General features: G+C 44.5%; 1 protein-coding gene across 1 annotated transcript in view; it reads left to right on the forward strand.

The window, feature by feature from the left end:
• ANKMY1 (ankyrin repeat and MYND domain containing 1) overlaps positions 1-10,274 on the forward strand; it is a 139,101-nt gene extending 128,827 nt beyond the window's left edge. The window contains exons 16-17 of the mRNA XM_069089165.1: positions 121-269; positions 9,819-10,274. Coding sequence (XP_068945266.1) covers positions 121-269; positions 9,819-10,054 — 385 coding nt within the window. The 3' untranslated portion in view covers positions 10,055-10,274. The remainder of the gene's footprint in view (positions 1-120; positions 270-9,818) is intronic.
• Positions 10,275-12,637: the final 2,363 nt, after the last annotated feature.

Below are 12,637 nucleotides of genomic sequence, written 5' to 3' on the forward strand. Positions count from 1 at the left end.
TCTCTAAAGTGTGATATTATGTGGTATGAAGATGAGATTTGAGAGAAGGAAAGGGAAGTGAAAATGGATTCCAGATTCTTCTGCTGTTACCTGATGCAGGGATTTATTTCTTTTCCACAGGATACCCTTCTTCAAGTATTGCTACCAGTGTGGTCGTTCCATAGGGGTACGGCTTACGCCATGTCTTCGATGTTATGGAATTTTAACCTGTAGCAAGCACTGTAAGGCAAAAGCCTGGAATGAGTCCCACAAACGAGAATGTGGTGCAGGTAAATTCAATCTTAGTAACCTCTTCAAATATACACAGGGTGGGCTGTGGGAGCAAAATGTGGATATCTGCTGTTTGCTTTCATTCTTCATTCACCTTAATTGAAGGTTAAAGAAGAATGAGCTTAAGATACATTTTTTTTAAAAAAAATGAGCCATAGTTCAGGGTGGTCTGTGTTATGTAGTCGTTCCCTTGTGTACATACATTTTCAGCATCATCAGACATTCTTGTGTTGAAGATTGAGTTGTTAGAGACATAAGGTGGCAAAAACATTCTGAACATAAATTTGTATTAAGGTGATCCCCTGTGGACTTTCAACCTTGTTTCATAATGGACAGATGATGGGAAGCATTAAGTCTATGCTTCATACTGTGCCCTGGATAGTGTTTGTGGGTCTTGGTTCTAAAAGTATTGATAAAATGTTCTCATGTGACATTTTGAGTATGAACATGTTTGTCTTCCTTCCGGAGGCACTCATCAACACTGCACTAATGTCAATGAATCTCTCTGCTAGAGGAGAAATTGAAAGTACACGAAAAATACCTGTGTGGACAGTTGTATTCTCTTAGAATGAATGGATCAAGAGTTTCTAGACAGACCAAAGGAATAGCATGAAAGAAATTGGGAAGAAAAAGGTTGTGAAGACTCATAACTAGTGTCAAGAGGGAAGTGAGTAGAATACAACATGGAGGAGAAAGTGAAGAGAGAATTCTGAACCATTGGCTCTATTCAGTGGCGTGAGCCATTCCTAGCAAGTGGATCTTGATTCCCTGGAGAGAGATGCATCCAAATCAAGATGGATCCACATCACAATTGAGTCTTCCCCCAAACTCTCTCGTCAAAGCTCTGTTTTTTATGTGGGTCTCTTTCATAGTAACAAGAAAAGAGGTGATGATCAAACATACTCAGGCATCAGAAATTTGTCAGTTATCACCACTGGTACCCTCATGATGCTGGAAGAAAGCAAAGAAGGCCTCTGGTACTTTGGCTAGACACTATATGGTGACCTTATAGGAAGCCGTGGACACACAGGATAGGATGGCATGCTGTGATTGCCATCATTGGATGGGACTTCCAAAACAACAAGTTATCTGTTTGAATGACAAAGATGGGTGGGAAAACCTGACTTGGAATATGCCTTGATTCAATGCTTCAAGAATCTGTTTAATTTTTGTTTTGGGATTCTGAGTGCCCAGCATAGAGTGGGAATTTCACAAATTCTTGTTGTTACACTTCATTCGTGTAAGATATTGCCTTCACCCTCCATACTTAGCAAACCCTCCATGCCTTGGTAAATGGCTTCATAAGTAATTGTCCTTCTTGTGCCAACCTCCTTTCTCCCCTTCCTCTTCCTCCCCTCCCCTCCCAAATAGTCATCAACAGGTGGGCAGGGCAGCCTGCATGGATGAAGGAAGGGATGAGGAAGTCCGAGGTCCCCAAAGTATAGAAGAAGAGATTCCAACCTCCCCCCACCCCTGCAGTGAGTTATTTAAAAGATGCCACACATCTTGAAAATATTGCCCCTAAATAGTTTATAAGCCATCCTCTTTCAGGACAAAAAGGTAGGTCACAAGAAGATGAGCTAATCCCAGGGATTCATTTCTCCATACACTACCCCGGTGGCCTTCCATTCTCCTACACCTCCACTATGTGAGAAGGAACCCTGATACTTGGAACAAAAAGTTGGGATGCTGCCAGATATTCATCTATTGAAGGAAAATTCTGCTTCCTTTAATACACAAATTTATAGGAGAGCAGAAGAAGACTTTGGCGTCATCTAGTTCACCCCCCCCCATTTCACAAAGGAAGAAACTGAGACCCAAAGAGATGAAAATGACTTGTCTGGGCTCGCTTTAGGTTGAGCTTGAAGTTGGCTTGAGGAGAATCTGGGTTTGCTCTTGGTTCTGCTACTTCTTCCTTTTCTGAACATAGGCAAGCCATTTAACTTTTATGGACCTCAGTTTCCTCATCTTTAAAATAAGAGAGTTCAAACTGATGAACTCTGAATTTCCTTCCAGCTCCAGATCAATGACAGAACTCTGAACACCGGCTAGAACCTTGATCTTTAGGGTTCTGGTCACAGCCTTTGTCTACTGCCCCACACTATGCTTATTAAGGCAGGAGATGTTATGGTTAGGTTTCCAAAAATTAAGGCCCAAACTCAAAGGGTTAATGTTCAATGAGCCAGAGTGTTCCCTACCCCCAGTATCTTGGGGTTTGACTGGAAAAACCACTAAATTGACTCTTTAATAGCTGATGACCCCAGAACTTTGCAGCTCTCTCAAGCAGACATATAAATAGAGACTGAATATCAGAGAGATTAGGTTTTGCCATTGGCTACTCTTCCCCAGTAGAAGGTAAGCTCTTTGAGGTAAAGACTATTTCACTTTGTCTATGTATCCCCAGCACCTACAATAGAGTCTGGCACACAGTAGGTGCTTAATACATGCTTGTTGATTAGATGTGTTTCTATCCCCCTCTTTGAGATCACTCCCCCCCATATAAGATAAGGGTCTTCTTAAGGGCAGGAAATATTTAATTTTTGTTGTTGTATCCCTGGCATTTAGCTCAGTGCCTAGCACAGAGCAGGGGCTTAATAAATGTTGCCGATTGAGTGATCAGGACAGAAGGTCTCTGCTGAATTCTCAAGATGAAGTCTCTTGATGTGCTATCTATTCCTCTGGATCAAAGAGAAATCTTTAAAGATGAGGAAGATTTTTAGTTTCTCTGCTCTTTATCACTTGGATTTCAGTAAAGTCTGTCAAAAGAGGAGACAGCTGTCACTGGTTAGCTGGACCAATCCAGACTTCAGGACACTGGACCCAGATGGCTCTGGAGTAGAAATCAAGGCTGGTGACCTTGAACAACCCTTCCTCACTCAAATCCAAGTCAACCGCAAGTCATGTCATCATCTCCCTGATGCCATGGTCCTCTTCAAGAAGGAAGGACATACACAGCAACTACAATTTACATGGGCACAGCAGAACTGTCCTATCTTATGGGGAATGACAATGACCCTCCCTTACTCCTCTTGGCATTTTATTTTCACAAGGTGCCTTCATGGGCTGATTTTCATATCAACCCCGAATCCCCTGTTACTCATATATTTTACTTATGAAACCTAGACATTCCTACTCTGACTCTGAGCCCCTTAGAATTCCAGCATGGTAGGATTGGAAGGGGCTTGAGAGGTGAAAAGTCCGGCTCCCTTTTATAACAGGTGAGTTTCTCCTATAAACTCAATTTTCTAATTTGTGAATTCTGAATTTGTGCTGCCTGATCATAAGAAAGTGGGACTCCTTAGCTTTTCTATAAGGAGTGCTCCTACGGAATCATGGGCTCATAAATATGGGGTGAGAAGGGACCTCAGAGGCCTAACTAGTCTAACCCCTTATTTTACAGATGGGGAAACTGAGGCCCATGGAAGTTATATGAAATAGCATCATAGATGTAGAGCTGGAAGAGCTGTCTGGCCCAGCCCCACTCCCCAGAGAGGTGAAGTGATTTGTTCAAAATCACAAGCCTTTTTTCAGAGGTCTCTGAAGGCCTCCTTTCAGAGGCAGTATTTGAACTCAGCCCATTGGTTCCAGAGCCAATGTTCATTCCATTGATCAAAGCTGAGTGTAGAAACAACAACACAAATTTAAAAAGAATTTTTTTTAAAGGTAAGGGGTTATTATGGGAAGTATGTTAACTAAGACCTAGTATAAACTAAAAAAAGAAAATAACAGCAGCCATGTGACCTTGGGCAAGTCACTTAATCCCAATTGTCTTCCCCCTCCATAAAGCCAAAAAAAAGTGGATAATATTTGGGGTGGCTAGGTGGCACAGTGAATAGAGCACTGGCTCTGGAGTCAGGATTACCTGAGTTCAAATCCCACTTACTAGCTGTGTGACCTTAGGCAAGTCACTTAACCCTAACTGCCCTTCCTCCCCTTCCAAAAAGCAAAAAAAAAAAAAAACAAACCAAAAGTAACAACATCTGGGGAGGGGGGTCCCAATTTGGGACCTTACTTTTGGGTAGAGTCAGCTTTGTCCTTTGAAATATGTTCACTTTGGGAATCTCTTAACATTGTGCATTCATGTACAGATGCTGAGGAAGAAGACCAAGACTTCTGGGTGGTAGGGAAAGGGAGGAGGGCAGGTGAGTTTCTCTCTCCCCCTCTTTCCTTGCTGCCCCTCTTCTTCTTTTTCTCTACTTCTCTCTCCTCCTCCCTTCCTTTAGGAGGAGTACTTCCAGGGGCTAAAAACCACGTTTTTCCATGTTAAAGGGATTACATTGTGTCCTTCCCAGTCATTATCTTAGAATGCTAATGGAAACATCAGCTTAGTCCATGGCTGGGTTTTGCCTCCCCTTCCCCATGTGGCTCTCATGGTCGCTGTCTGAAGGTCAAGCAAACCTAAGCAGATCCATTTGGGTTCATGGCAGCTAAATCTCAGGAGGAAGGCACCCTAGGGGCCATTGGTCTCTTATTTTACAGAGTAGGGAATGGGGGCTCAGGAGAGTCAGATGATTCTCCAAAACCACACAGGAAGTATCAGAGGTAGGTTTTGAACTTGGGTCCTCTACCTGAAGACCCAGAACTCTTCCCACTGTATCCTCTCTCTCGAGATCTCAACCTTCTGGCCTCCCTTTTCTGTTCATCTTCTCTTTCTTACCTCCCACTACCCTGCCCTCTAATCTTCTAATTTTTACAGAAGAGGAAACTGAAGTCCAGAGAGTTGAAGGACCTTCACCTCGTGATACCCTAGAGCTAGTGCTATCCAACCCTCCCGTTTTACAGAGGAGACCAAATCCTAGGAAGGTTAAGTAACTTGACCAAGACTACGCAGGTAGCAAGCGTCAGATGTTGGATTTGAACTCTGAACCTCTGCCTCCAGAGCTCTGGTGTTCTTTCTACTGTATCCAGCCCTGTTTCCAAAGGCTCTGGATTGGCACCAGTTTCTCTCTATCGAGGTGTGGATAATCAGGACCTGCTTGAGGAATATTTCCTGTAGTTCACTTAGATTCATTGCTTTCCTTCACCCCACTCTACAGTACAGCCAAACTCATTCTTCCTATGCAACACCATGTCTGGTCTCCATACCCTCTGCACTCTGAGGCCTTTCTGCTGTCTCTGATGGCGGCTAATTCCTTCCCTCCCCTTACCTTCTATTGTAATTTGCAGGGACCTTGTACATCCAGACTTAGGGAAATGTGTGCTGTTCCCCCAGTAGAATGTCAGCTCCTTGAGGGCAGGTTGAATTTCATCCATTGTTTTGGTATTTCCAGTATGATGCTTAGCAAATAATAGGGGCTTAATCAATACTTGCTAATTGATTATTAGTGTAAATTACATTTACCTCCCTTGACTCCAGAATGTAAGCTCCTTGAGGGCAGGTGTGGTTTCATTTTTGTCCTTGTATCTTCATTACCTAGTATTGTGCCTGGCACACAGTAGGGACTTAATGAATGTTTGTCATTTGAGTGTAGAATGTGAGCTCCTTGAGGGCAGGGAATATATATATATATATATATATATATTTGTCCTCGTATCTACCTTTTCTCATCCAGTCCTGCTGTGGAGAGAGTTGGAATGCTATTCTAACAACACTTAGCTTCTTGGAAGTCTACACTTACAGGGAATGGAGTAACAAGGCATCTCCATTTTGTCATAAATTTTGGGTTATTTTCCTCTGTCTGCTGTCAGACTTCTTAGAGGCAGGTTGCCCCACCTCTCCGCCCCCAATTTCCAAGCACGTTGGCCATTGTTGTTGATTGTTTCATTGGCCATTTCCATGTGAACTTTCTTTGTCCATGTTCCAAAGACAGTTAAGCCATGCCAAGGTCATCCAGCAAGTTAGTGTCCTGGACAAAGTCAAAATAATTTCAATGATTAAACTGGGTGAAGTTTAGTGACTTATAATCTGCTTGATACTTCAGTAAATATTGGATTGCACGTACAGGATCTTGGAGGCCATCTAGCCCAATGCCCTCCTTTTATGGTGAAGGTAACTGAGGCTGACAGGACAAGTGATGTAGGATTGTAGAATCATGAACTTGGAGCTGGAGGCCCCTTCACAGCCCAGCCCCTTCCTTTATAGAGGAGGAGGTCAGAACTGGTCATATGGCATAAGCAGCAGTAGGCTATGAGCCCAGGTCCTTTGACTTTAGAACCAGTGTCCTGTCCACTGTACCCAGCTTACTCAGTGTCTCTAATATTTAATAACAGCCAAGATTCAAACCCAGATTCTGTGACTTCAATTCCCCCCCCCCCACAATATCTCTCTGCTTGTCCTTTTGACATATTCTCTGGCATTTTGTGTCACAAATTTCTTTTGATATGCCTTTTTCCCTTACTTGGACTGCTGTTAAAATAGCCAACTGCCTTGATCAAAGCTTAGGTGGGGTAGTCTATGCCCTGCGTACTGACACTGGCTGACCTCAGGTCCTCCTAACTAACCCAGCTGAGAGTCAAAGGTACCTTCCTGGTACTGGAGGAAGCCCTTAGAGTTTTGCCCTTAGCTTAAAATCAGTGATTCTCAAGCTTTTCTGTGGCATGGACGCCTTTGGCAGTTTGAAGAAGCCCAGGGAGCCCTTTATAGAATCCTGTTTTAAAACAATTGAAGGAAAAGCAAATTCCAGTGACAGGCTAGTGAAATAGAGTTCATGCTCTCCCCATCCAAGTTCATAAGCCCTAAAGTAAGAACTCTTGGTTTAGATCTGTCTTTTAATGCTTACTTCCTGCTGGATTCTGCTTACAGGGTCATGGTTGGCAGCTGATTGGCCCAGAAGGCCAGGACTTGCTGACTCCCAACACCACATCTGCTTTAAAGCCTCTCATGCCAGAAAGAGCTGGTGAAAAGATTCAGTTTGTAAAGGCATCTCTGTTTTTTTTTTTAAACTTGAGTGGGTGCAAAATATCCCCATTTCCCTGAATGTTTGGAGTGATGTATTGTTCTTTTCAAAGATCCATCTAGAATTTCAGGCTTCAATGCAGAGAGTGTCCTAGGTTGGTTTATGAGTCTAGTGAATAAAGATGTTATTACAGAGGCCAGTAAGAGGGAAGCAGTATCCTGCTTGCCAACCAGCTCATGCCATGAAACGTCATGTCCCTCCTCAGATTTCCTTAGGATACTTAGACATCATCATTGTAATGCCATGCACAGAAGCTTTCCAGAAGTGCTACTGTGAACAGCTTTTAAGGTTCTGATTACTCAGCATAGTGATCACTCTATTTATTCCATAACAAAAGCAAAACATCCACAGACAATCAAGGCACAGCATTCACAATATTACAACTTACCACAGAAAATCACAATATAATATTCACAACATAGTCTCAAAGTAAAATAGTCACTCTTAAATTAATTCAATCAGTCACTTATCAGTAGTCTCAAAGTACACAGTCAAAGTCTTCCACTCATGGGGCAAAGTCTTGATTAACTCAATTGGTCACTTATCAGTAACAATATCTCAAAGTACAATCTGTCACTTATTCAGTAAAGTCTTACTAAGTATCATACACAAAACCCTCCACCCCTTAGGTCACTAGTAAACTATAATTCCACAATTACTCAGTACCCAAGGAGAGGTCTTTTCTTCACTTGACTTGGGGCCTGTTCTCAGATTCCCTGGATCCCCTTCCATGGTCCCAGGTTCTACCTGGATTCACCAGACTGTCACCTGGGTTCAATGGAAGACAGCTCCCAGTTCCTTGACCAGCTCTCTGGGGAGGTCCTGCTCCACACTGAAGTTCATAGGTTCTGGTCCATGTCAGATACTTTACCATTTCTGCTCCAGGGAATTCAAGGCTCAACCAAGCCGCAAACAAACAAAGTCTCAGCATCCCAGTCATGCTTCAGTCACCTGGGCTCCTGGCTCCTGGGCTCCTGGCTCTGGATTCCGGGCTCCTGGGCTTCTGGGCTCCTGGCTCCAGGCTCTAGGCTCCTGTTCAGAAGAAGTTCCACCACCACAAGTTTTCAGGACTCAATTCTCCATTCTTCTGTAGCTGTTCTGTCACCAGATCTCAGTCTCAAGGAAATTCTGACTGTGCCTCTCTGGGGCTTTTCCTTATATACACACAGCCTGTTTCAGCTAACCCCTTCCTATTACATTAGTAACAGGAGACAGGAGTTCATACCTTCTGTTTCCCCAATCAGAGGCTTGATCAGTTACTAAGTGCTAAGTACCTGCTGCTATTGCCAACACAAAGGGATCTTCAAATTCAAAATTACATTACCAATACAATCACTCAGCCCTGCCCCATTCCACTCTGACTCATGTCACAGAATCACCAGATGTGAGAGTTGAAAGGGACCTCAGTGGCCATGCCAGCCAGCCCATGCACTTAAAGGAGTGAATCCCCACTGACATATGGTCCATGGTTGGCCATAAAGCCTCTGGTTGGAGACCTCCCAGCAGAGGGTCCTTCTGGAGGCTGTCCATGCTACCTTGGACAGCTCTCCTTAGGAAGTTTTTCCTGATGTTGACTCTACATTGGCTTTTTAAAAATGCTTGTTTCCATGCTGTCTCCTTAAATCAACTTTCTGTGGACCATTCTTGGTCATAGAATGTAAGCTCATTTAGGGCAGGCACAAATCCTCAGTATCTAGCATGTTGGGATAAAAGAAGGGCTTTTATTGGTCTAGGGAACTCAGATAAAAGCCCCTCGATATATGCAGGATGGCACCTTTCCTACAACAGATAATCTTTGGGAACTGTCCAGTCTAGAATGTGAAGTCCTTGAGTGATAGCTGGAATATCAGTGGTGGAACTTGAATGCAGATCTTTCTGGTTCAGAGGCTAGCCACTATGCAACACTGCCTTTCTGTTATACACATAGTAAATGCTTACTAAGCACTTGTAGAATTGAATTGAATGGAAGACATCCTGCCATCTTGAATCAAGGTCACAGAGCTGGCATCCCAATTCCTTCTCCACTGATTTTGGCTCCCAGGTTTTCATACCAGGTACCTGTCCTTGGCTAGTGGCTCTGTAATTCACTGTGGTTAGTGTGAAATACAAATATGGGAACACTGAGTTTTGATACGGGGGTTGTGTAGTGGAGGAAGAGGATTCCAGATATTTAAAACTAAGGTAAGAGGTTTGGTAGAGAGATTAAGAGGGTTTCTGGATAGGGCCATGGTGAGGGACTGCTCAATCAAGGACTTGGACAGAGAGATTAACGGAGGATAGAAGGGTCTTCTCCATGGGGTCCCTTGGAGTCAGACAGGACTGAACAATGAGAGAGCTGCTATCCTAACCATTGTGTGGATAAGCCCCTGGCAGTTTCCCTCTCCATCTCCCGGGCCCCCCACTTACTCTTCATTCCATGCTAGGTCAGATTAGGAAGTCTAGTGAGAAGGAATGCCCCCCCCCTCCAAGGCTGCCCTGCCAGCCCTGGTTTTCATCCTGAGCTTTCTGGGTGTGAGTCCCAGGGAAGCCAGAGGGAAAGGCTCAAAAACCATTTTTCCAGGGAGTACTGAGCCTCCATGCTCTGGCCACCCTTTCCCAGCCATAGGGCATATATCACTCTGTGGAAGTAAGAAGTTTTTTTTTCTTTGACAGTCAAAAGTGAAGTACTGACCATTTCCAGAAGCAAGGAAGATATAAGGAAGGGAAAAGAAATGGCTTCGAAGATCCTGAGAGACATCAAGGGTCTGAGCAGCTTCCCGAAAAATACGAAAAAAGACCTCGACCTGAAGATGAGAAACCTGGTGAAAACTGGAGCCTTCACACGGCCTAAAGAGTGTCCTTCTCCCACAAGCTCTCCCACGTACACAGAAAATTACAGTTTCAACTGATGTTCTTATACTAAAGAGAGGTGTGCGTGTTGAGTGGGCCTTGTAAGTTGCCTTGGCTGTCCTTTCTGTCTAGTGGGTACATCATTACAGGTGGAGGGTGGTGGGGGTGGAGCCATGAACCGAAGGGGCTGTAAGCCATTTCCATCTGACTTGACGTACTAAGAAGGGCTGCTGTTGACAAGATGGCAGAGGATGTGTTTCCATGTAATGCTGTTTCCAGATGCCTTATCCTGGTTGTCTTTTTCTGGGTCAAGTTGGGGGGGACTTAGAGTCAGAGGCCAAGGTTCTGATGCTAGCGTTGCTACTTTCTATCCATGTGACACTGGGCCTCAGTTTCCTCACTGGTAAAATGAGGGGAGTGGACCAGATGGCCCCTGGAGCTAGAGTGACCCTCAGTCCCTTCATTTCTCTGGGTCTCTCTTCCTCTGTAAAATGATCTATGACTCTGTTATGACTTGCTTTGCTTCAGAAGATGAGAGGGTTTATCCTGACCTTGGAATTAGGAACTTACTCTCTTGGCCCTCATAGCTCCCATTCCACCACCAATGCCTCCTTGATATTCATCAGTACCTTTGCCTAGGATGGTTCACTCACTAAATCCTAACCAGGCACTTTTCAGACTTTTCTTATGTACACACACACACACACACACAGCCTCTGAATTATGGCATTCAGGATTGTGGCTATTTCAAAATGTTTCTTTTCTGACCCTTCACCTGGGGTCAAGGAGCTCTGAAAAGAGCACTGGCTTTGGGGCCAAACCTTAACTCTAACACTTACTAGGCGGCCACTTTCTCTCCCTAGGACTCAGTTTCCTCATCTGTAAAATGGGGGTATTAGACTGGATGGCTGCTGAAGTCTAGATCCTTCCATCAGTCTTTGTATGAGAGGATTTTCAGTGTGCTCCCTCAAATGGCCCCCCTCCTTTGGACCTGTTCTCAGTTGCCAGAGGTCATGACACCCAGCATTGGGTATGGTACTTGAGCTGGGGTTTGACCAGGGCTAGATACAGCAAGCCCATCACTTTCCTTCTTATGGACACTGGCATTCCACCCATTTGGTTTTGTGTCAGTCTAGGAACATGTTGGTGTTCATTGAGTCTGCTGTCCATGGAAAGCCCAGAGCTGCCCCCCACCTTCCCATATAAAACCATTTTTCAATGACATTACTACCAACCTCCATTTATGCAGCTGGTTTCTGAACTCGGGTTCAAGATTTTATAAGTTACCTGTTAAATCCCACCTCATTTAGTATAGTCCAGTTAATTCAAAATATTCAACTATTCAGCTGTTGTTTCCGTCATCCCTCCTAGCTAGGTGTTAATAACTGGGCCATCTTTGTCTTTCTCCAAGTCACTGATACCAATGTTGACTAGAACTGGGCTAAAAACAGCCCTGGGGCCCTCAGTTAGAGACAAACCCTCCAGACTGACACTGATCACTTAATCATCAACTTCTGCCTGAGATTAGTTATTCATCTAGTCAGTAATGCCATTCAGAAGAAGGGACTAGTGTATCTTGCCTTGGGGGGCTGGGTACCGTGTTTTAAGAAGGGCATTGACAGCTTGGAACAAGACCGGGGAAGAAGGACCAGGCTATGCAAAGACTGGTTGAACAATCATGGAACCAGAAAGGAATTCAGAGACCATCTAGTCTAATACTCCTGTTTTCCAGATGAGGAAACTGAGGCTTAGGGTGATCCAGTGAATAACTGAATCACTTGACCGCCTGACTATAATATCATGCAGGCCTCATTTTTCCATCTCATCCTCAAGGGCAGCATGACTTTATGTATTTTTTTTTTTAAAAAGGCCTACATTATACTGACTTGTAGCTCCATCTATTAATATAGGTAGCTGCAGTAGGTCTTATCTGGGAGGTGGTGGGGGTAAGCATGTAGGGAAAAAAGCTGGAAAGGATAGAAATCTGCAATGATTTGCTCTGAAGGAATAAGCTGCTGGAGGATTTTGCCAGAGGTTGGTGTCGATCTCACCAGCCTGTAGCCTGCATGACCCACCTTCTTGACGGTTGGCCTGCGTGCTGGGCTCCAGTCCCAGCGCCTTTCTGTGCGTGTCTGTCTTCCCTGCCTGACAGCAGCTCAGGGAACTGGAGCCTCCGCATTCTCTTAGTGCCCTGGGATGGATTTGTCAGGACGAGGTGACTCGGCTTGTCTGAGGGCTGCCCAGGGCACTTCGGTATCCTCTCCCTGTTGGGTTTTGTGATTCCCTGTTAACCACTTAGGGATTAACCACTATCCTTCCCATTCTGAAGATCATCCTTGTTGACTGAGGATATGAGGAAACCAGGATTGGCGTGCTCTGCCACCACCCCGCAGTACCCTTGCCCTGGTGTCTCTCTCCCCAAACAGTGGCTGCCCTGCTCTTTTCCTCTTTCTCCACTTGTCCTAAGAAACACAACCCTCCCTCTCCATATTTTTTTTTGGGGGGGGAGGGAAGAGGGAGCTAGAGAAGGGTCAGAAGACTCTTTTATGTTTTCCTTGGCATTACACTTCTCAGGGCTGCTAACAGCCGTCATTACCATTCAGATTTGCTAATTGTATTCAGCCTGACTTCCAAAGAGGGTA

Source organism: Petaurus breviceps, unplaced genomic scaffold (assembly GCF_028583685.1).
Source record: "Petaurus breviceps papuanus isolate PSGF00001 unplaced genomic scaffold, PetGlider_PUasm1.0 186, whole genome shotgun sequence".
Lineage (NCBI taxonomy): Eukaryota > Metazoa > Chordata > Mammalia > Diprotodontia > Petauridae > Petaurus > Petaurus breviceps.